Source organism: Nerophis ophidion, linkage group LG24, assembly GCF_033978795.1.
Source record: "Nerophis ophidion isolate RoL-2023_Sa linkage group LG24, RoL_Noph_v1.0, whole genome shotgun sequence".
NCBI lineage: Eukaryota > Metazoa > Chordata > Actinopteri > Syngnathiformes > Syngnathidae > Nerophis > Nerophis ophidion.
In genome coordinates, this window is record NC_084634.1 from 35,366,456 (window position 1) to 35,389,810 (window position 23,355).

The 23,355-nt window shown below is 39.3% G+C and overlaps 1 protein-coding gene across 2 annotated transcripts in view; it reads left to right on the plus strand.

Annotated features, from left to right (window-relative positions):
• Window positions 1–23,355, plus strand: part of LOC133542349 (beta/gamma crystallin domain-containing protein 1-like) — a 105,503-nt gene that overhangs the window by 78,047 nt on the left and 4,101 nt on the right. For both annotated transcript variants that reach the window (XM_061886399.1, XM_061886398.1), the window contains exons 15-21: window positions 1,207–1,236; window positions 1,311–1,423; window positions 4,570–4,702; window positions 7,332–7,471; window positions 13,689–13,812; window positions 19,495–19,653; window positions 19,728–19,884. In XM_061886399.1, the coding sequence (XP_061742383.1) occupies window positions 1,207–1,236; window positions 1,311–1,423; window positions 4,570–4,702; window positions 7,332–7,471; window positions 13,689–13,812; window positions 19,495–19,653; window positions 19,728–19,884 (856 nt within the window). The remainder of the gene's footprint in view (window positions 1–1,206; window positions 1,237–1,310; window positions 1,424–4,569; window positions 4,703–7,331; window positions 7,472–13,688; window positions 13,813–19,494; window positions 19,654–19,727; window positions 19,885–23,355) is intronic.

A 23,355-nucleotide genomic window follows, 5' to 3' on the forward strand; every position in this document is an offset into this window, starting at 1 on the left:
TGTATGTATACGTATATATACACATATATGTATGTATATATGTATATATACACATTTATGTATGTATATATATGTACACACATATATATGCATGTATGTATATATATATACATACACACATATATACATATATATATGTATGTACACACATATATATATATATATATATCAATCAATCCATTTTCTACCGCTTATTCCCTTTTGGGTCGTGGGGGGGGGGTTACTGTTGCCCATCTCAACTACGATCGGGCGGAAGGCGGTTTTACACCTTGGACAAGTCGCCACCTCATCGCAGTGCGTGTGTGTGTATGTGTATATATATATATATATATATATATATATATATATATATATATATATATATATCCATCCATCCATTTTCTACCGCTTATTCCCTTTGGGGTCGCGGGGGAGAGTAGGTGGGTACTGGTGCCTATCTTAGCTACAATCGGGCGGAAGGCGGTTTTACACCCTGGACAAGTCGCCACCTCATCGCAGGGTGTGTGTGTGTGTGTATGTGTATATATATATATACATATATATGCAAACATACATATATACACACACACACAGGTATAGCTCGGTTGGTAGAGTGGCCATGCCAGCAACTTGAGGGTTCCAGGTTTGATCCCGGCTTCCGCCATCCTCGTCTCTGCCGTTGTGTCCTTGGGCAAGACACTTTACCCACCTGCTCCCAGTGCCACCCACACTGCTTGAAATGGAACTTAGATATTGGTTTTCACTATGTAAAAGCGCTTTGAGACCCTCGAGAAAAAGCGCTATATAAATATAATTCACTTCACACATAGATATATATATATTTTTTCCATTTTTTCCATTTTCTCACATCTGTGAAAGAGGTCCAGGGCGCCACTAGGGCGGCGCTAAAGAGCCTGCATGTTTGTGAAATTGTAACATAACTCGTAAAATATCATTAAAATGTCAAAAACGCTCGTGACAAGAGTGAGTGAATGAGTCACAAAGTGTCTCCGTCCAAGATGAGGAACCGACAATGTAATGTTTTCAGAGCATGTGACACAAAAGATTCCGTAAATAAATGTCAAAAGGAAAAAAAAAAATCATGTGCTCTTGGTGACTCATCACGGGGCTTCTTGGGCAAGCACGTGATGAACAAAAGTCCATTTGATTCAAAATAAATAAAAAATAGGACGAGTAACACTATTTTTTATTTTTTTTGTATTTCAGGATGATTTTGAGAACATGGCCAAGTTTAAGGTAGGTGGTTCTTGTTTGGGGGGGGGGGGGGGGAGACAGGGGGTGACGATGACTCACGCTTTGTCCCGCCTCAGGTGCAGCTTTTCTCCCAGCCAGCTTTTCAAGGCGCCGTCCTTTCTTTGGAGGAGGACATGGCGGCCGTGCAGCAAGGCTTCACCGTGGCCTCCTGCAAGGTCCTGGTGGGCAGGTGAGGGGAAGACGCCGCACCAAACATACACGCAAAAACCGATAAAGTTGGCACCTGGCGTAAATGCTAAATAAAAACAATGATTTGCAAATCCTTTTCAACTTATATTCAATTGAATAGACTGCAAAGACCAGATATTTAAAGCTCCAACTGGTAAATGTTGTCATTTTTTGCAAATATTAGCTCATTTGCAATGTGATGCCTTCAACATGATTCGAAAAAGCTGGCACAGGTGGCAAAAAAGACTAAGAAAGTGGAGGAATGCTCATCAAACACTTATGTGGGACATCCCACAGGTGAACGGGCTAATTGGGAAACAGGCGGGGGCGTGAAAGCAGATTCCGGGGAACGCTCAGTCGTTCACAAACAAGGACGGGGCGAGGGTCGCCACTTTGTGAACAAAATGCGTGAGCGAATTGTTTAAGAAGAACATTTCCCAACGAGCTATTGCGAGGAATTTAGGGATTTCGCCATCTACGGTCCGTAACATCATCAAAAGCTTCAGAGAATCTGCAGAAATCCCTGCACGTAAGCGATGATATTACGGACCTTCGACCCCTTTGACTGCAACAAAAAGCGACATCAGTGTGTAAAGGATATCCCCACACGGGCTCAGGAATACTTCAGAAAAGCACTGTCGGTAACTATAGTTCGTCGCTACATCTGCAAGCGCAAGTTAAAACTCTACTATGCAAAGCCACAGATTTTTATCAACAACACCCGGACACGCCGCTGACTTTGCTTGACCCCGAGCTCACGTTAAATGGAGTGATGCAAAGTGGAGAAGTGTTATGTGGTCTGACGAGTCCACATTTCAGATTGTTTTTGGAAACTTTGGACGTCGTGTCCTGCGGATCAAAAGAGGAAAAGAACCATCCGGATTGTTCCAGGCGCAAAGTTGAAAAGCCAGCATCTGTGATGGTATGGGGGTGTATTAGTGCCCAAGGCATGGGTAACTTCCACTTTTCCCAACGAGCTATTGCAAGGAATTTCACCATCTACGCTCCGTAACATCATCAAAAGCTTCAGAGAATCTGGAGAAATCACTGCACATAAGCGATGATATTACGGACGTTCGACCCCTTTGACTGCATCAAAAAGCGACATCAGTTTGTAAAGGATATCACCACACGGGCTAAGGAATACTTCAGAAAAGCACTGTCGGTAACTATAGTTTGTCGCTACATCTGCAAGCGCAAGTTAAAACTCTACTATGCAAAGCCACAGATTTTTATCAACAACACCCGGACACGCCGCTGACTTTGCTTGACCCCGAGCTCACGTTAAATGGAGTGATGCAAAGTGGAGAAGTGTTATGTGGTCTGACGAGTCCACATTTCAGATTGTTTTTGGAAACTTTGGACGTCGTGTCCTGCGGATCAAAAGAGGAAAAGAACCATCCGGATTGTTCCAGGCGCAAAGTTGAAAAGCCAGCATCTGTGATGGTATGGGGGTGTATTAGTGCCCAAGGCATGGGTAACTTCCACTTTTCCCAACGAGCTATTGCAAGGAATTTCACCATCTACGCTCCGTAACATCATCAAAAGCTTCAGAGAATCTGGAGAAATCACTGCACATAAGCGATGATATTACGGACGTTCGACCCCTTTGACTGCATCAAAAAGCGACATCAGTTTGTAAAGGATATCACCACACGGGCTAAGGAATACTTCAGAAAAGCACTGTCGGTAACTATAGTTTGTCGCTACATCTGCAAGCGCAAGTTAAAACTCTACTATGCAAAGCCACAGATTTTTATCAACAACACCCGGACACGCCGCTGACTTTGCTTGACCCCGAGCTCACGTAAAATGGATTGATGCAAAGTGGAGAAGTGTTATGTGGTCTGACGAGTCCACATTTCAGATTGGACGTCGTGTCCTCCGGATCAAAAGAGGAAAAGAACCATCAGGATTGTTCCAGGCGCTAAGTTGAAAAGCCAGCATCTGTGATGGTATGGGGGTGTATTAGTACCCAAGGCATGGGTAACTTACACTTTTCCCAACGAGCTATTGCGAGGAATTTAGGGATTTCGCCATCTACGGTCCGTAACATCATCAAAAGCTTCAGAGAATCTGGAGAAATCCCTGCACGTGAGCGATGATATTACGTACCTTCGACCCCTTTGAGCGTGTGTAAAGGATATCACCACACGGGGTCAAGAACACTTCAGAAAATCGCTGTCAGAGACAAAAGTTTGTCGCTACATCGTTAAGCGCAAGTCAAAACTCTACTATGCAGAGCCCAAGCCATGTGGGCGGTATAGCTCACTTCTCCCAGGTGCCACCCACGCTGGTTTAAATGTAACTTAGAAATCGGGTTTCACAATGTAAATAAATAAATGATAAATGGGTTGTACTTGTATAGCGCTTTTCTACCTTCAAGGTACTCAAAGCGCTTTGACACTACTTCCACATTTACCCATTCACACACACATTCACACACTGATGGAGGGAGCTGCCATGCGAGGCGCCAACCAGCAACCATCAGGAGCAAGGGTGAAGTGCCTTGCTCAGGACACAACGGACGTGACGAGGTTGGTTCTAGGTGCGACTTGAACCAGTGACCCTCGGGTCGCCACGCCGTCCCTTTGAGTCACTAGAGAATGGCGCTATATAGATATAATTCACTTCACTTCACATTTATCAACAACACCCGGAAACGCTGCTGGCTTCGCTTGACCCCGAGCTCATGTAACATGGACTGATGCAAAGTGGAAAAGTGTTCTGTGGACTGACGAGTCCACATTTCAGATTGTATTTGGAAACTTTGGACGTCGTGTCCTCCGGATCAAAAGAGGAAAAGAACCATCTGGATTGTTCCAGGCGCATCAGTGATGGTATGGGGGTGCATTAGTGCCCAAGGCATGGGTAACTTACACATCTGTGAAGGCACCATTAATGCTGAAAGGTACATACAGGTTTTGGAGCAACATATGTTGCCATTCAAGCAACGTTATCATGGACGCCCCTGCTTATTTCAGCAAGATAATGCAAAGCCAACTTTTTTGCAACGTGTTGCTGCCATTAAAATCATTGTATTCTCCATTTTATTTACCATTTACCCAACGTGCCAACGTCACTGTTTTCGGGGTTTTGTACCCGCATTTGACTCCTTCAGCTTATTTGGCTAACGTCCCCCCACAGTTGGCTGGCGTTCGAAGGCCAGGACTTCACCGGCAGGATGTACCTGTTAGAGGAGGGCAACTATCCCGACTTGAGGGCCATGGGTTGCGTCAACGCCGACGCCGACATCCTGTCCTTGCTGACTGTCGGCTTCGTAAGTCCATGATCCTTTTCTTGGGTTTATAATGAATCTGGGAGATAAATTAGTCTGCTGACATATTTATCATTGTGTTATTTTGTCCACATTATAAAGGACAAGCTGTAAAAAATGGATAATTAATCGACTTGTTCATTTACTGTTAATATCTGCTTATTTTCTATCTACACTTCTGTTAAAATGTAATAATCACCTTTTCTTCTCTTGTTTGGATACTTGACATTCGTTTTGGATGATACCACAAATTTGGGTATCGATCTGATACCATGGATCATACCTTGGTCATATTTTAAAGTCCTCGTGTCCAGAGACATATTTACTGAGTTTATAAAAAGATGCAAAAATATTTTGCGATACTAAAAAAAAAAAAAATGGTATTATCGACTAGCTTTCTGTACATGGTATCATTACAGTGGACGTCAGGTGTAGATCCGGTCAGCTACGGTGTGTTGTGAAGCATGTTTGAAATATTCCTCGTCCTGCTTGTAAGAAACGTACTTTATTTGTCATGAAAAAGGAGGCAAGGATTAGTGATTTAGACGTGGCTAAAACACTGTGGATGCACGTTAGCCACTCGCTTATTTAATTTTTATTTTTTTAACTTTTCTTTGTGTCATGAAAAAGGGAGTTTTTTTTGGGTTGGTGCACTAATTGTAAGTGTATCTTGTGTTTTTTATGTTGATTTAATTAAAAAATAATAATAATATTAATAAAAAATTATTCTGCGGCCCGGTGGTTGGGGACCACTGTCTTAAAGCACGTCTTCCTGAGGGCGTTTTAGTGTTATAACTTCACTTTTTAGTTTTTAAGCCAAAATGCGATTTTCTCGATTTTCTGTCTACACACATTGTGGCGGACCGGTACTTTTTTAGAGGCGGTATAGTACCGAATATGATTCATTAGTTTGCCGTACAAGCCTAGTCCAATCTGTATTTTTTTTTTTTTACTACTAGAACATTTTGTTTCCTTCTGCCTCTTTTCAAAAACCAGAAATAAGTCACAAATAAAGTCCACCGGAAAAAAACCCCCCAAAAAAACAAAAGATTTTGTGATATCAAAAAAATATCGACGTAATCATAGTAGTATCGACTAGACACGCTCCTGTACTTGGTATCATTACAGTGGACGTCAGGTGTAGATCCACCCATGACGCCGGTGAGCTGCGGTGTGTAGTGAAGCATGTTTAAATATTCCTCGTCCTGCGGTGATAAAGATACTTGTAAGAAACTTACTTTATTACTGATTAGTGATTTAGACGTAGCTAAAACACTGTGGATGCACGTTAGCCACTCGCTTATTTTATTTTATTTTTGTTAACTTTTTTTTGTCATGAAAGAGGGAGGTTTTTTTGGGTTGGTGCACTAATTGTAAGTGTATCTTGTGTTTTTTATGTTGATTTAATTCCATCCATCCATTTCCTACCGCTTATCCCCTTTTGGGGTTGCCGGGGGCGCCGGCGCCTATCTCATTTACAATCGGGCGGAAGGCAGGGTACACCCTGGACAGGTCGCCACCTCATCGCAGGTTGATTTAATTAAAAAATAATAACAATAATAACAATAAAAAATTATTCTGCGGCCCGGTGGTTGGGGACCACTGTCTTAAAGCAGCTCTTCCTGAGGGCGTTTTAGTGTTAGAACTTCACCTTTATTGTTAGTTTTTAAGCCAAAATGCGTCCGTTCTCGTTTTTTTGTCCACACACATTGTGGGGGACCGGTACTTTTTTAGAGGTGGTATAGTACCGAATATGATTCATTATTTTGCTGTACAAGCCTAGTCCAATCTGTATGTTTTTTTTCTACCGTGACATTTTTACTACTAGAATATTTTGTTTCCTCCTGCCTCTTTTCAAAAACCGGAAATATGTCCAAAAAATATAATCCACCGGACAACCGAGTCCAGGGACATATTTCTTGGGTTTTTAAACATAATACACATTTGAAAAAAACGAACGATTTTGTGATGCCAAAAAAATATCGACGTAATCATAGTAGTATCGACTAGATACGCTCCTGTACTTGGTATCATTACAGTGGATGTCAGGTGTAGATCCACCCATGACGCCGGTGAGCTACGGTGTGTAGTGAAGCATGTTTAAATATTCCCCGTCCTGCGGTGATAATAATACTTGTAAGAAACTTACCATATTAGTGATTTAGACGTAGCTAAAACACTGTGGATGCACGTTAGCCGCTCGCTATCTAGCCATGTCTTAAAGCAGCTCTTCCTGAGGGCGTTTTAGAGTTATAACTTCACCTTTATTGTTAGTTTTTAAGCCAAAATGAGTCAGTTCTCGTTTTTCTGGCACATTGTGGCGGACCGGTACTTTTTAGTGGCGGTATAGTACCGAATATGATTCATTATTTTGCCGTACAAGCCTAGTCCAATCTGTATTTTCTTTTTCTACCGTGACATTTTTACTACTAAAATATTTAGTTTCCTCCTGCCTCTTTAAAAAAAAACAGAAGTAAGTCATACATAAAGGGACTACCTTGCCCAGTGGGCACAAATGTCAGTGTTGTCCGTTGTCACGGTAACGTTTTTTCCCAGATAAGCCCCGTTTTGATTTTCTTGCACGGCACTCCACTGGTGAAAATTTCTTTCATGCTTCTCTCCCGCTCGGCAGGAGTTCTCGCAGCCCTCCATTATTCTATTCGAGCGCTGCGGTCTGCATGGCAAGCGGCTGGTGCTGACAGACGGATGCGTCAACCTTCAGCTGGCTGAAGGCTGCGCTCGGGTCCAGTCGGTGCTGGTGGAGGGAGGCGTGTGAGTACACGCACACACGCAGACACTACAAGTTCCCCGCCTGCTGTCAATTTGGCAGTTTCATGCCGTGTGTGCACTTCAAAGCCATTTCTGTTCCCTTGTTTTTTTTCTCCCCCCCCAACCTGAATACTTCAGTGATCCCTGCAGGGAATTTTGGGCTGAATAGTGACTCACACAACAGACGAGTACAATTCTAACTTTTCATATGACATATATATATATAAAAAAGTTATTAAGTAATTATTTTGACTTTACATGGGAGAGGTGACACAGTCACAATATTTGTCACCTTCAGCCGGTTTTGTACATAACATGTCAACTCAACCAGGATTCGAACCCAGCACCCCTCAACCTGAGTCAACAGTCTTACCCACTGGACTACCCTGGGTCTTGTGAAGTGAAGATTTTTTTTCATACACAAATGTAATCGAGGACTCCTGGCTCGGTAAAGTATGATGAGGTAGAACAAAATACCATCAACCAGAGTGGGATTTGAACCCAGTACCTCTCATTTCAAGTCAGCAGCCTTAACCAATGAGCTATCCTTGGTCTTGTGAAGAGATACTTTTTCCTATACACAAATCTATGACCCCTGGCTCACTAGAGTGGGGTTTGAACCCAGCATTACACTCTCTTAGTCATCAGTCTTTTAACCACTACTAGGCTATCGTGGGTCACGTTCTCAGTAAATGTATTCCAGGTGTTTCTTCTCCCCCACACAGAGTAATGTTATGTTTTACTTGTTTGACTAACATATAGTTGAACAATTAAGTCAACACTAAAGATAATAATAATCAAAAATAAATTGTCGAATAGTCATTGATGACCGTTCAGGAGTTACCTGTTTGTATGTACTCTCCCAGTCAACAGTCTTAACCACTAGACTATCCTGGGTCATGTTCCTGGCAGATTTTGTTCTACGCACAAATGTAATCAGGGTTTCCTGGTTTAATAAAGTGGAGTTCAAACCAAGCACAATCTTAACCCCTGGTCTATCCTGGGTCTTGTGAAAACCAGATTTTTTTCCATTCACAAATGTATTCGAGGACCCCTGGCTCATTGAAGTTTGATGAGGTGGAAAAAATACAGTCAGCTGGAGTGGGGTTCGAACCCAGTATATTTAACTTCATGGCAACAGTCTTAACCATTGGACTATTCTCTGTCTATCGTGGTTAAGATTTATTTCTATACACAAATGTTATCTCCGACCCCTGACTCACTAAAGTATGATGTGGTTGAAAAAAGTACTGCCAAGCAGAGTGTGGGTTGAACCCAGAGCCTTTTGTTCTAATTCAACAGTCTTAACCACTGGGTTATCCTCAGTCTTGGAAAAACTTGATTTTGTACCATATACGAATGGTATCGAGGACTCCTGGCTCAGAAAAGTATGATGAGGTGCAACAAAATACCATCAACTAGAGCTGGATTTGAACCCAGTACCATCAACTCCAAGTACGCAGTCTTAACCACTGGACTATCCTTTGTCTAGGGTCAAATAGATTTATTTCCATACACAAACGTAATCAACGACCCCTGGCTCAGTAAAGGTGGAACAGAATTCTGTCAACCGGAGTGGGGTTTCAACCGAGTAACTTGAATTTTAAGTCAAAAGTCATAACCACTGAGCGGTCCTCGGTCTTGTGTGGCTAAGATTGTGTTCCATACACAAATGTAATAAAGGACATCTTGATCAGTGAGGTATGATAGAGATAGAACAAAATACTGAACATTTGTGCAATATTGTGATATAAAAAAAGGAATTTTGCTCAATAACAGTTACAATTTTACAAGGAGAGTCGAAATTTTACTTGACAAAAGTCACAATTTTATATATAAAAAAACGTAAATATTTTGGCAGTATTATAATAATAATCAGAATTTTACTTGGCAAAATGATAACAAAAGTCATAATTTTACTCAGAAAAATTTCACCATTTTAAAAGAACAACAAAAAAATGGCAATATTGTGATAAAATGTTATATGAGAAATGTCACCACTTTGCAAAGTAAAAAAAACAGCTTGTTGTGAAAAATGAGTTAGAATTCCACAAGAAAAAGGTCACAATTTCACAAGAAAAACATGGAATTTGGGCAGTATTATTATAGAAGTCGTCATTTTACTCAACGAAAGTCAAAATTTTACATGAAAAACTGAACATTTCTGCAATATTATGATAACAGTTGGAATTTTAATCAAACATTTGCAAGTTTACAAGAAAAGAGTCGTAACTTTACTCGAGAAAAGTCAAAATGTTATCAAAAATAAAACACTTAAACATTTTGGCAATAATATAATAATAATAATCGGGATTTTACCCGGCAAAATTATGACAAAAGTCATAACGTTACTCCAAAAAATGTCACCATTTTAAAAGAACAAAAACAATTGGCAAAATTGTGATAAAAGTCAGAATTTTATATGACAAATGTCACCATTCTGCATTAAAAAGTAATACTTTTTTTCAGAAAATGTTGCAATATTACAGACAGAAAAAATATGAGAAATTGTTCCCGATTTCATAAGAACAAAGTCAACACATTGTGAGAAAAAGACTGCGTTTTTGTTTGAAATTGTTTTTTAATCTTGATTATTTACTTCAAATTATTAAAGTATGTCGCTATACACATATTTTTGTTTTTGATGTAATTAATTCAGGCCAAAGGGGCTGCATTTCAATGTATTACACATACTTGTTATTTCATATGTTGACCAGAGGGGGAGCACTTTTAAAAGCAACACAGTCAATTTGAAGAATCCCTCCTTTTTGGGACCACCCTCATGTTGATGGATATATCTATTTTTTGTTTTTTTGTTATATATATATATATATATATATATATATATATATATATATATATATATATATATATTTTTTTTTTTTTTTTGTTTTGTTTTTTGTTTCACCTATCATAGTTTATTGATTGCATTTGTATGTAAGCGAAAATCATGTTTTGATGGGACCCAGGGTAGTTCAATGGTCAACACTGTGGGCTCCCAATGCAGGGGTACTGGGTTTAAATCCCAAGTGGTTTGATATATAACTTATGTTCAAAATTGTGTTCCACCTCTTGTGTAGTTTACTGTGACATGTGTCACGATTACATTAGTGGTTGAGCCAGATTACATTGACAATAATATTGAGGATAGCTCAATGGTTAAGACTGCTGCCTTTCAGTCGATCAAACTGGTTTCAAATCCAAACCTTGGACTAGCTAGTTTTTTGTTTCACCTATCATAGTTAGATGATTGCATTTGTATATCAATGAAAATCCAAACAAATCAGACATCCCAGGATAGCTCAGTGGTTACAACTGCTTCCTCTCACGCAAAACTACTGGGTTCAAATCTATAACTTGAAGTATCAGTTTTTTTTGTTTCCCCTCTATCATATTTTAATGATTGCATTTGTATATAAGCGAATATCATATCTATCTTGTCGTTTTGGTTCAAAATTGTGTTCCATCACAACCAGTTTACTGCGACAGATGTCACCATTCCATCAGTGAATGAGCCTGACTACATGTACAAAAATCCTCAGGATAGCTTAATGGTTAAGACTGCTTCCTCTCAGTCAGTAAAACTGTGTTCAAATTCTTAACTTGGTTCAACATTTTTTTTCAACCTCAATCATAGTTTACGGCGACATATGTCACGATTACATTAGTGAATGAGCCAGACTACACCTACAGCAGGACGAAGGATAGCGAAATGGTTAAGACTGTTACCTCCGGGTCAGTAAAAGTGGGTTCAAGTCCATAACTAGCTTTTTGTTTCACCTATCAAACTTTAATGATTTCATTTGTATATGAGCAAAAATAATGACTTGATTGGACCCCAAGTAGCTCAACAAGAATCAGGATAGCTCAATGGTTAAGAGTGCTGCTTCTCACGCAGTATTACTGGGTTCGAATCCACAACTAGGAAGATTTGTTTTTTCGCCCTGATCATAGTTGACTGATTACATTTGTATATGAGCGAAAACCAAACCTTAACGGGACCCAGGATAGCTCAATGGTCAACACTGTGGGCTCCTAATAAGGGGGTAGTGAGTTCAAATCCCACACAGGGAATCAGTCATTTGGCTGTATGGCGTCAAAACGACATACATTGTGGGGAGTTTCTTCTCCCCCACACAGAGTAATGTTATGTGCTACTTGTTTGACTAACATATAGTTGAACAATTAAGTCAACACTAAAAAAAAAAAAAAAAAAAAATTCAAATAGTCATTGATGACACCTCAGGGGTTACCTGTGTGTGTGTGTAAGAATGTGTGTGTGCGAGTTAGTGTAACTCCTGAGGTGGGTGGGAATAGGAGTATAAAGTTAATAATAGAGAGCGTTGACCAATGAGCTCTCCTGGGTACAATTAAAAGAAAATAGGTTAATTGGATAAGAAAAAAAAAGTTAATTAAATAATTTTTTTAACATTACATGGGAGAAGTGACACAGTCACAATATGTCACCTTGAAGCCGCCAGCTAGTATTGTAAATTACATGTCAACCCAACCTGGATTCGAACCCAGCACCCCTCAACCAGAGTCAACAGTCTTAACCACTGGACTAGCCTGGGTCTTGTGGAGTGAACATTTTTTTTCGTACACAAATGTACTCGAGGACTCCTGGCTCAGTAAAGTATCTTGAAGTAGAACAAAATACCATCACACAGAGTGGGGTTTGAACCCAGTACTTCTCATTCCAAGTCAGCAGTCTTAACCACTACGCTATCCTTGGTCTTGTGAAGAAAGTTTTTTTCCATCCTTGAATTATATCTACGACCCATGGCTCAGTAAAGTATGATGAGGTTGAACAAAACACTCTCAACCAGAGTGGGTTTGAACCCAGTACTTCTCTTTCCAAGTCAGCAGCCTTAACCACTGAGCTATCCTTGGTCTGGTGAAAAGCATTTTTTTTCCCCTTACAATGAGAAGATTTTTTTCATACTCAAATATAATCGAGGACTCCTGCCTCAGTAAAGTATGGTAAGGGAGAACAAAATACCATCTTCTCTCAACAAGACCCAGCATAGTCCAGTGGTTAAGACTGTTTAGATAGATTGAAAGGTGCTAGGTTCAAAACCCGGGGCCAGGGGTCGTAGATAACATGTGAATGGGGAAAAAAAACTGTTTTTCACAAAACCAAGGATAACTCAGTGGTTAAGACTGCTGACTTGGAATGAGAGGTACTGGATTCAAACCCCACTCTAGTTGATCGGAATTTGCTCAACCTTATCATACTTAACTGAGCCAGGAGTCGTAGATAACATTTATGTACGGGAAAAAAAATGCTTTTCACAAGACCAAGGATAACTCAGTGGTTAAGACTGCTGACTTAGAATGAGAGATACTGGGTAATATATATATATATATATATATATATATATATATATATACATATACACATACACATATATACATATATATATATATATATATATGTATAGATAGATTGGGGTCGCTGGCTAGATGACTACTATTGCTTTGGGACAAATAATGATCTCGGATCGTATGTTTTGAGCCTGAATATACGTAGGATGAGCTTCACCTTTTAGATGCTGAGTGATAAACAGGTCCAGCGAGTGCTAAACAAGAAATACAAACTACAAACAATAATAAAACAATGACTTACTGTACAATGTCTGCTCTCAGTGGGATGCTGACCGACGGTGGCTATTTTGACGAAACTAGAATCCAAAACAAGTTTTCAGTTATTTCACCTTTATTTTGGTTAAGTACATAACTCCACATGTGTTCATTCATAGTTTTGATGCCTTCAGTGACAATCTACAATGTAAAATAGTCCTGGAAATAAAGAAAACACATTTAAATGGCCTCGACTGTAACTGAGGCATTCCTCAAGGCACCCTTTTAAGTCCCCTACTTTTTTTGGCACTTAGACATTTGTTTCCGTCTTGTGATTTAAGGTCAAGAGAAAACAGAAAATAGTTTTTAGCTCGACAACGCTGATTTATGAGGATGGAAATCTGTTGCTGATGTGCGACATTCGGACCCGAGACGTGAGTCCTATTTTGACGGAATACAGAGCTTCCAGTGTTTGAGGGATCCCACCCAAGTTGTAGTATACCGTGCTTAGTGGTGGTACTTTAACGACGACGCCAATAATATGGTGATTCTGTGTACACAACAGGTGGAGACACTGTTTGACAGGTCAAAGTTCAAACCCGGTAGATATATTGGTGTTTACTTCCTGTTTTGTCAGGTGGATTTTGTACGAGGGGATCAATTACCGGGGGGCTCAGATTTTGGTCAGACCTGGCGAGGTTCCCGACTGGCGCCTCTTCAGCAAGTGGAGTAAAGTTGGATCTCTCCGGCCCCTTCTGCAGGTATGCAACTACTAATTAGTACTTCACTTAAATAGATGCCGTGCAGCAATTAATGACCAGAAATAAATATTAGTGGAATTATTGTAACCGGTAATCATGACAAGGTAGTTTTATTAAATAACTAATCAATAAAGGCCTTACCCCTAATAGTCTTCTGGTACCCTCTGCAGAGCCCACCAATGCTTCTAAATGGCAACATTGGATATTTCCTCAAATAAATGGCCTCCACTCAAACAAAACTCTGTTTAAATTAGCCTTATTTTAAAAACATTTAAGCAAATCTGTGAAATATTATGCAAGAAATAATTTCCCTATATAGTGGCCTCCTTTCTATTAGACACCACGCCCCAATTAATAGCCAATTCCTCACCCTTGGGGGGGAAATAATAATCTTATGTATGATTAGATACTGTAACTAGTCTATACTGAATGTAAAAAATGTTTGTACGAATAAGACTCCCCTGAATAAACGCGTTACCCCCAACAGATGCCTTGCACATACTCCCATGCCTAAATGGTAAACCCCCCTGAATAAACCGCTTACCCCGAATAAATGTCTGGCACACTCTACCATTAATACATTGTACTAGTGCATTATTATTGGGGGAAAATATACACAGTACTCTTCAAAATATTATAAACATAGAAACACACCCGTGAATAAACACCTTACCCCTAATAGTTACCTGGCAAACTCTCCAGTCAATAAATGGTAAAGGTGGACTATCCTCGATGAATGATATATAATATTGAAAATATAAAAATGCATTTTTTTCCAGATAAAAGACCCTCTTGGATAAACACCTTACCCTTAATAAGATCTGGCACGCTCTACCATTATTACATAATAAAAGTGCATTATTATTGGGGGAAAATATACACAGTACTCTTCAAAATATTATAAACATAGAAACACGCCCGTGAATAAACACCTTACCCCTAATAGTTACCTGGCAAACTCTCCAGTCAATAAATGGTAAAAGTGGACGATCCTCGATGAATGATATATAATATTGAAAATATAAAAATGCATTTTTTTTCCAGATAAAAGACCGTCTTGGATAAACACCTTACCCTTAATAAAGGTCTGGCACACTCTACCATTAAGACATTGTACTAGTGCATTATTATTGGGGGAAAATATACACAGTACTCTTCAAAATATTATAAACATAGAAACACGCCCGTGAATAAACACCTTACCCCTAATAGTTACCTGGCAAACTCCCCAGTCAATAAATGGTAAAGGTGGACGATCCTCGATGAATGATGTATATTATTGAAAATATAAAAATGCATTTTTTCCAGATAAAAGACCCCCTTGGATAAACACCTTACCCTCAATAAGGTCTGGCACGCTCTACCATTATTACATAATAAAAGTGCATTATTATTGGGGAAAAATATACACAGTACTCTTCAAAATATTATAAACATAGAAACACGCCCATGAATAAACACCTTACCCCTAATAGTTACCTGGCAAACTCTCCAGTCAATAAATGGTAAAGGTGGACGATCCTCGATGAATGATATATATTATTGAAAATATAAAAATGCATTTTTTCCAGATAAAAGACCCTCTTGGATAAACACCTTACCCTTAATAAGGTCTGGCACGCTCTAGCATTATTAAATAATAAAAGTGCATTATTCTTGTGGAAAATTATACACAGTACTCTTCAAAATATTATAAACATACACACACTCCTGTAAGTAAACACCTTACCCTTAATAGTTACCTGGCACTCTCCCGTTAATAAATGGTAAAAGTGCATTATCATCAACAAACAATATATACTATTTAAAATGTTTCAAAAATGCCTTTTTTCTAAATAAAAAAAACCCACTGAATAAACACCTTACCCCTAATAGAGGCCTGGCACACTCTCCCAACAATAAATGTTAAAGGTGCATTATCCTCGACAAACAATATATACTGTTTAAGATAGTATTATAAATATGCATGAGTTCAAATACCCCCCTGAATAAAACTTAGATTTGGACAAACTTTAATGATCCACAAGGGAAATTGTTCACACCTTACCCCAAAAAGTTGCCTGGCACCCTCTGCTGTTAATAAATGGTAAAGGTGCATTATCCTTGAGGACCATTACATACTATTTAAAATATAATTATAAAAGGGCATTTGTCCGAATAAAAAAAAAACCTGAATAAACACCTTACCCCTAATAGACGTATAGCCCCCTCTCACGTTAATAAATGGTAAAATTGCATTATCCTTGAGGAACAACATATGCAGTATTCTTCGAATATTATAAAAATGTGTTGTTCAAATAAAAGACCCCCATGAATAAACACCTTACCCCTAATAGAGGATAGGCACACTCTCCCGTTATTAAATGGTAAAATTGCATTATCCTCGACGCACAATATATACTGTTTAAAATATTAATTTAAAAAAGCATTTTTTCCTTATAAAAGACCCCCCTGAATAAACACCTTACCCCTAAAACTTCCCTGGCACCCTCTCCCATTAACAAAAAGGTGCATTATCCACGACAAAAAATATATACTATTTCAAATATTATTATAAAAATGCATTTGTCCAAATAAAAGACCCCTTTGAATAAAAACCCTACCCCTAATACTTGTTAGGCACCCTCCCCCGTTAATAAATGGTAAAGTGCATTATCCTCGAAAAACAATATATACTATTTAAAATATAATTATAAAAATAATTTTGTCTAAATAAAAGACCCCCCTGAATAAGACTTAGACTAACATTAATGATCCACAAGGGAAATGGTTCACACCTTACCCCTAATAGTTACCTAGCACACGCTCCCGTTAATAAATGGTAAAGGTGCATTATCCTCGACGAACGATATATACTATTCAAAATGTCATTATAAAATGCATTTGTCCAAATAAAAGACCCCTTTAAATAAAAACCCTACCCCTAATACTTGTTAGGCACCCTCCCCCATTAATAAATGGTAAAGTGCATTATCCTCGAAAAACAATATATACTATTTAAAATATAATTATAAAAATACTTTTGTCCAAATAAAAGACCCCCCTGAATAAACACATTACCCCTAATAAATAATGCACTTTTAATAAATGTTAAAAGTGCATTATCCTCGACAAACAACATATACCATTTCAAATATTATAAAAATGCATTTTTTCCAGATAAAAGACCCCCCCTGAATAAAACTTAAATTTGGACAAACGTTAATGATCCACAAGGGAAATTGTTCACACCTTACCTTTAATACTTGCCTGGCACCCTCTCCTGTCAATAAGTGGTATCGGTGCATCCATCCATTTTCTGCTGCTTCTCCCTTTCGGGTGGTGGGGACAATATATACTATTTAAAATATAATGATAAAAATGCATTGGTCCAAATAAAAGACCTCCCTGATTAAACACCTTACCTCTAATAGTTGAATGGCATACTTTTCAATTAATAAACGGTAAAGGTGCATTATCCTTGAGGAACAACACATGCATTATTCTTCAAATATTATAAAAATGTGTTGTCCAAATAAAAGACCTCCCTGAATAAACACCTTACTCCTAATAGTTGAACGGCATACTTTTCAACTAACTAAAGGTAAAGGTGCATTATACTTGAGGAACATCATATGCAGTATTCTTCAAATATCATAAAAATGTGTTTTACTAATAAAAGACCCCCCCTAAATAAACACCCTATCCCTAATAGAGGCCTGGCACCCTCTCCCATTAATAAATGGTAAATGTGCATCCATCCATCCATTTTCTACCGCTTGTCCCTTTCAGAGTGGCGGGGACAATATATACTATTTAAAATATAATGCTAAAAATGCAGAGGTCCAAATAAAATACCTCCCTGAATAAACACCTTACCCCTAATAGTTGAATGGATTACTTTTCAATCAATAAATGGTAAAGGTGCATTATCTTTAGAACAACATATGCAGTATTCTTTAATTATTATACAAATGTGTTGTCCAAATAAAAGACCTCCCTAAATAAACACCTTATCCCAAATAGAGGCCTGGCCCCCTCTCCCGTTAATAAATGGTAAAGGTGCATTATCCTTGAGGAACATCCATTCAACCATTTTCTACCGCTTGTCCCTTTCGGAATGGTGGGTACAATATATACTATTTAAAATATTATGATAACAATGCATAGGTCCAAATAAAAGACCTCCCTGAATAAACACCTTACCCCTAATAGTTGAATGGCATACTTTTCAATTAATAAATGGTACAGGTGCATTATCCTTGGAACAACATATGCAGTATTCTTCAAATATTATTAAAAATGTGTTGTACTAATAAAATACCCCCTAAATAAACACCCTATCCCTAATATACAGTATGCCTCTCCCGTTAATGAATGGTAAAGGTGCATCCATCCATTTTCTACTGCTTTTCCCTTTCGGAGTGGCGGGGACAATACATACTATTTAAAATATAATGCTAAAAATGCGTAGGTCCAAATAAAAGACCTCCCTGAATAAACACCTTACCTCTAATAGTTGAATGGCATACTTTTCAATTAATAAATGGTAAAGGTGCATTATCCTTGAACAACATATGCAGTATTCTTTAATTATTATAAAAAGTGTTGTCCAAATAAAAGATCCCCTTGAATAAACACCTTGCCCCTAATATAGGCCTGGCCCCCTCTCCCGTTAATAAATGGTAAAGGTGCATTATCCTTGAGGAACATCCATTCAACCATTTTCTACCGCTTGTCCCTTTCGGAATGGTGGGTACAATATATACTATTTAAAATATTATGATAACAATGCATAGGTCCAAATAAAAGACCTCCCTGAATAAACACCTTACCTCTAATAGTTGAATGGCATACTTTTCAATCAATAAATGGTACAGGTGCATTATCCTTGAGGAACAACATATGCAGTATTCTTCAAATATTATAAAAAATGTGTTGTACTAATAAAATACCCCCTAAATAAACACCCTATCCCTAATATACAGTATGCATCTCCCGTTAATGAATGGTAAAGGTGCATCCATCCATTTTCTACTGCTTTTCCCTTTCGGAGTGGCGGGGACAATGCATACTATTTAAAATATAATGCTAAAAATTGCGTAGGTCCAAATAAAAGACCTCCCTGAATAAACACCTTACCCCTAATAGTTAAATGGCATACTTTTCAATCAATAAATGGTAAAGGTGCATTATCCTTGGAACAACATATGCAGTATTCCTTAATTATTATACAAATGTGTTGTCCAAATAAAAGACCTCCCTAAATAAACACCTTATCCCTAATAAAGGCCTGGCCCCCTCTCCCGTTAATAAATGGTAAAAGTGCATTATCCTTGAGGAACATCCATCCATCCATTTTCTACCGCTTGTTCCTTTCGGAATGGTGGGTACAATATATACTATTTAAAATATTATGATAACAATGCATAGGTCCAAATAAAAGACCTCCCTGAATAAACACCTTACCTCTAATAGTTGAATGGCATACTTTTCAATTAATGAATGGTACAGGTGCATTATCCTTGAGGAACAACATATGCAGTATTCTTCAAATATTATAAAAAATGTGTTGTCCAAATAAAAGACCTCCCTAAATAAACACCTTATCCCTAATAAAGGCCTCTCCTGTTAATAAATAGTACTCTCGGGGGCCACAAGATTACAAGACCTGTATCCAAAAGATGATTCTGACTTGAACAGAGACAAGTGCACTTCCGCCTGAGGAACAGACAGACCAGGCTCATGATGTCGGTATCGGGCGACGTGGACGAGGTCAAACTCCTGCGCATTCAAGAGGCCGAGGAGACGCACGGTTTGGAGCAGGTCTGGGTCTACCGCGGCGGGCACCTGCACTGCAAGGTCAGATTCGGTTCTACGACCGATCCCTTTTTCTAAAATGTGCCGAGATGTGACCGCGGGTGCGTCTCTTGCAGCTGCTGGAGGAGTGCTGCCTGAGCCCCAGTGGGAGCGTCATCATTGCCGGGAGCCGGGTGGGCCTGACCCCGGAGCGGGACCACCACGTGTGGAGCATCACCCCTCAGGGCTTCATCCGCTACATGCCCAACTCCGATCTGGTCTTGGAGGTGAAAGGTGAGCCTTTTACTCGTCGGGTGGAAGAAAAATGTTAACGATTTATCGACGTTTCTCATTTTGCGATGCAATAATGCACGGTGGTATAGGGGTTAGTGCATCGGCCTCACAATACGAAGCTTCTGGGTTCGACCTTGTGCTTAGGACCTTTATGTGTGGTGTTTACATGTTCTCCTGCGTGGGTTCCCTTCCGGGTACTCCGGCTTCCTACCACCTCCAAGGACATGCACCTGGGGATAGGTTGATTGGCAACACTGTATCAAAAACCGACATCAATCTGTAAAGGATATCACCACATTGGCTCAGGAACACTTCAGAACCCTCCCCAAAAGGGACAAGCTTTATGTAGAAAATGAATGAATGGATGGCTAGTGTGAAAAAAATTCAGAGGCATGCCACCAGCGGCACTGTATCAAAAACCGACATCAATCTATAAAGGATATCACCACATGGGCTCAGGAACACTTCAGAGCCCCCCCCCCCCAAAAAGGGACAAGCTGTATGTAGAAAATGAATGAATGGATGGCTATTCAACAGTGACACCTTGTGGACTTCACCATACTAGCACACTATTATTGTAATTCTATTAGGTGTGCTCTACACCGGTGTTTTTCAACCTTTTCTGAGCCGGGGCACATTTTTTTTCCGTTGAAATAAATTCCGCGGCACTGTATCAAAAACCGACATCAATCTATAAAGGATATCACCACAAAGGCTCAGGAACACTTCAGAACAACCCCCCCCCCAAAAAGGGACACGCTGTATGTAGAAAATGAATGAATGGATGGCTATTCAACTTGAGAGTTGCAGGTTCGATTCACGCTTCCGCCATCCTAGTCACTGCCGTTGTGTCCTTGGGCAAGACACTTTACCCACCTGCTCCCGGTGCCGCCCACACTGGTTTAAATGTAACTTAGATATTGGGTATCACTATGTAAAGCGCTTTGAGTCACTAGAGAAAAGCGCTATATAAATATACTTCACTTCACTTCTATTAGGTGTGCTCTACACCTGTGTTTTTCAACCTTTTCTGAGCCGGGGCACAGGTTTTTTCCGTTGAAAAAAATTCCGCCGCACTGTATCAAAAACCGACATCAATCTATAAAGGATATCACCACATGGGCTCAGGAACACTTCAGACCCCCCCCCAAAAAGGGACAAGCTGTATGTAGAAAATGAATGAATGGATGGCTATTCAACAGTGACACCTTGTGGACTTCACCATACTAGCACGCTATTATTGTAATTCTATTAGGTGTGCTCTACACCGGTGTTTTTCAACCTTTTCTAAGCCGGGGCACATTTTTTTTCTGTTGAAAAAAATTCTGCAGCACTGTATCCAAAACCGACATCAATCTATAAAGGATATCACCACATGGGCTCAGGAACACTTCAGAAGTATTTTGAGTTTTTGGGTTTTAGTTCTTGTCTTACGCTCCTATATTATTAATTGTTGCGTCTGACCAGCCTTCCCTCCCAAGAAGTTAAAGTCACTGGTCAATCCCAAATTCTTTCAGATGACATATATGCAGAGTAAGAAGAACCAACAAGACATATTAGGAATATAATCAAGTTTTACTAAGGCTTTAGGAGACCAGTTCTACCGTCTGTTAATACCAGCACTTAGAAGCGGTCTGAATGCCAAACGGAGAGAGACAACTTATTAAATACGAAAAACAGCCCCCCCACCCTGTCCAGAAAGGAATATAGCCTCATTGTTCTAATATGAATAAGATATAAAGGGAGTACTCCAACTCCCACATTCCAAGCCTTCAAAGTAAATAAAGCACGCAGTTTACTTGCGGACATAAGATAGAAACATAGAAAGAGTACAAACGGAAAAATACTAGCTGCTTTAAACATCCATCCATCCATCCATTTTCTACCGCTTATTCCCTTTCGGGGTCGCGGGGGGCGCTGGCGCCTATCTCAGCTACAATCGGGCGGAAGGCGGGGTACACCCTGGACAAGTCGCCACCTGTAAACAGGACTATGAATAAAGAAATAACTCCTATATGCATTCTCCACACGTCATTTGTGGACGCCATCTGCTCCTCTGACTGCAAGTCTTTGCTGTCGTCCAGCATTCTGTTTTTGTTTACTTTGCAGCCAGTTCAGTTTTAGTTTTGCATAGCCTTCCCTAAGCTTCAATGCCTTTTCTTAGCAGCACTCCCCTTTTTTTTTTCTTTTTTTTTTAAATTAAGCATTCGACACCTTTTTACCTGCAAACCACTGTCGTCATTCCTGACATCTACAAGGCAATTAGCTACCTACTGGTATGGGAGAGTATTACACGGTTACGCTGCAGATCTCTAGACAGCACAGACACATTTACGGATTATTCTTTCTGGTTTGCAAAAAAATTTTTTATTTTAAATAATATTTTTGGGGGTTTTCTGAAGTGTTCCTGAGCCCATGTGGTGATATCCTTTAGAGACTGATGTCGGTTTTTGATACAGTGCCGTCTGAGGGATCGAAGGTCACGGTCATTCAATGTTGGTTTCCGGCCATGCCGCTTAGGTGGAGTGATTTCTCCAGATTCTCTGAACATTTTGTCGATATTATGGAGCATAGATGTCGAAATCCCTAAATTTCTTAGAATTGCACTTTGAGAAACGTTGTTCTTAAACTGTTTGACTATTTGCTCACGCACTTGTGGACAACGGGGTGTACCTCGCCCCATCCTTTCTTGTGAAAGACTGAGCATTTTTTGGGAAGCTGTTTTTATACCCAATCATGGCACCCACCTGTTCCTAATTAGCCTGCACACCTGTGGGATGTTCCAAATAAGTGTTTGATGAGCATTCCTCAACTTTATCAGTATTTGGTTTGTAAATAACGTTCTAAGAGACCTTTAGACATGAAATAACATTTACAGTCTTTTATTCCACTATTTCGGGGGTTGGCAACCCAAGGCTCTAGAGCCGCATGCCGGCTATTTAGCGCCGCCCTAGTGGCTCTCTGGAGCTTTTACAAAAATGTATGCAAAATGGAAAAAGATGAGGGGAAAAAATATAAAAAATATATTTTTGGTTTTATTATAGTTTCTTTAGGAGGAAATACATGACACAAACCTCCCTAATTATTATGAAGCACACTGTTTTTTATTAAACATGCATCACTGATTCGAGTATTTGGCGAGCGCCGTTTTGTCCTACTATTTGTGGCGGTCCTTGAATTCACCGTAGTTTTTTTTACATGTATAACTTTCTCCGACTTTCTAAGACAGGGGTGTCAAACTCAAAATACCAGAGTGGGCCAAAATTTAAAACTGAACAAATACGCGGGCCGAGGTTGAAAAAAATGAACCTTTTAATAGGGACCCAAACAAGTTTTCCATTGAATATTGAACAAGCAAGGCTTGTAAAACTTTGCAAATTCGAGTTTTAAATAATAATAATAATAAAAAAATATCAATGACATATCAAATACAATTTAAATAAAAATGGAATGCCTCTTTTCTATTTGCAG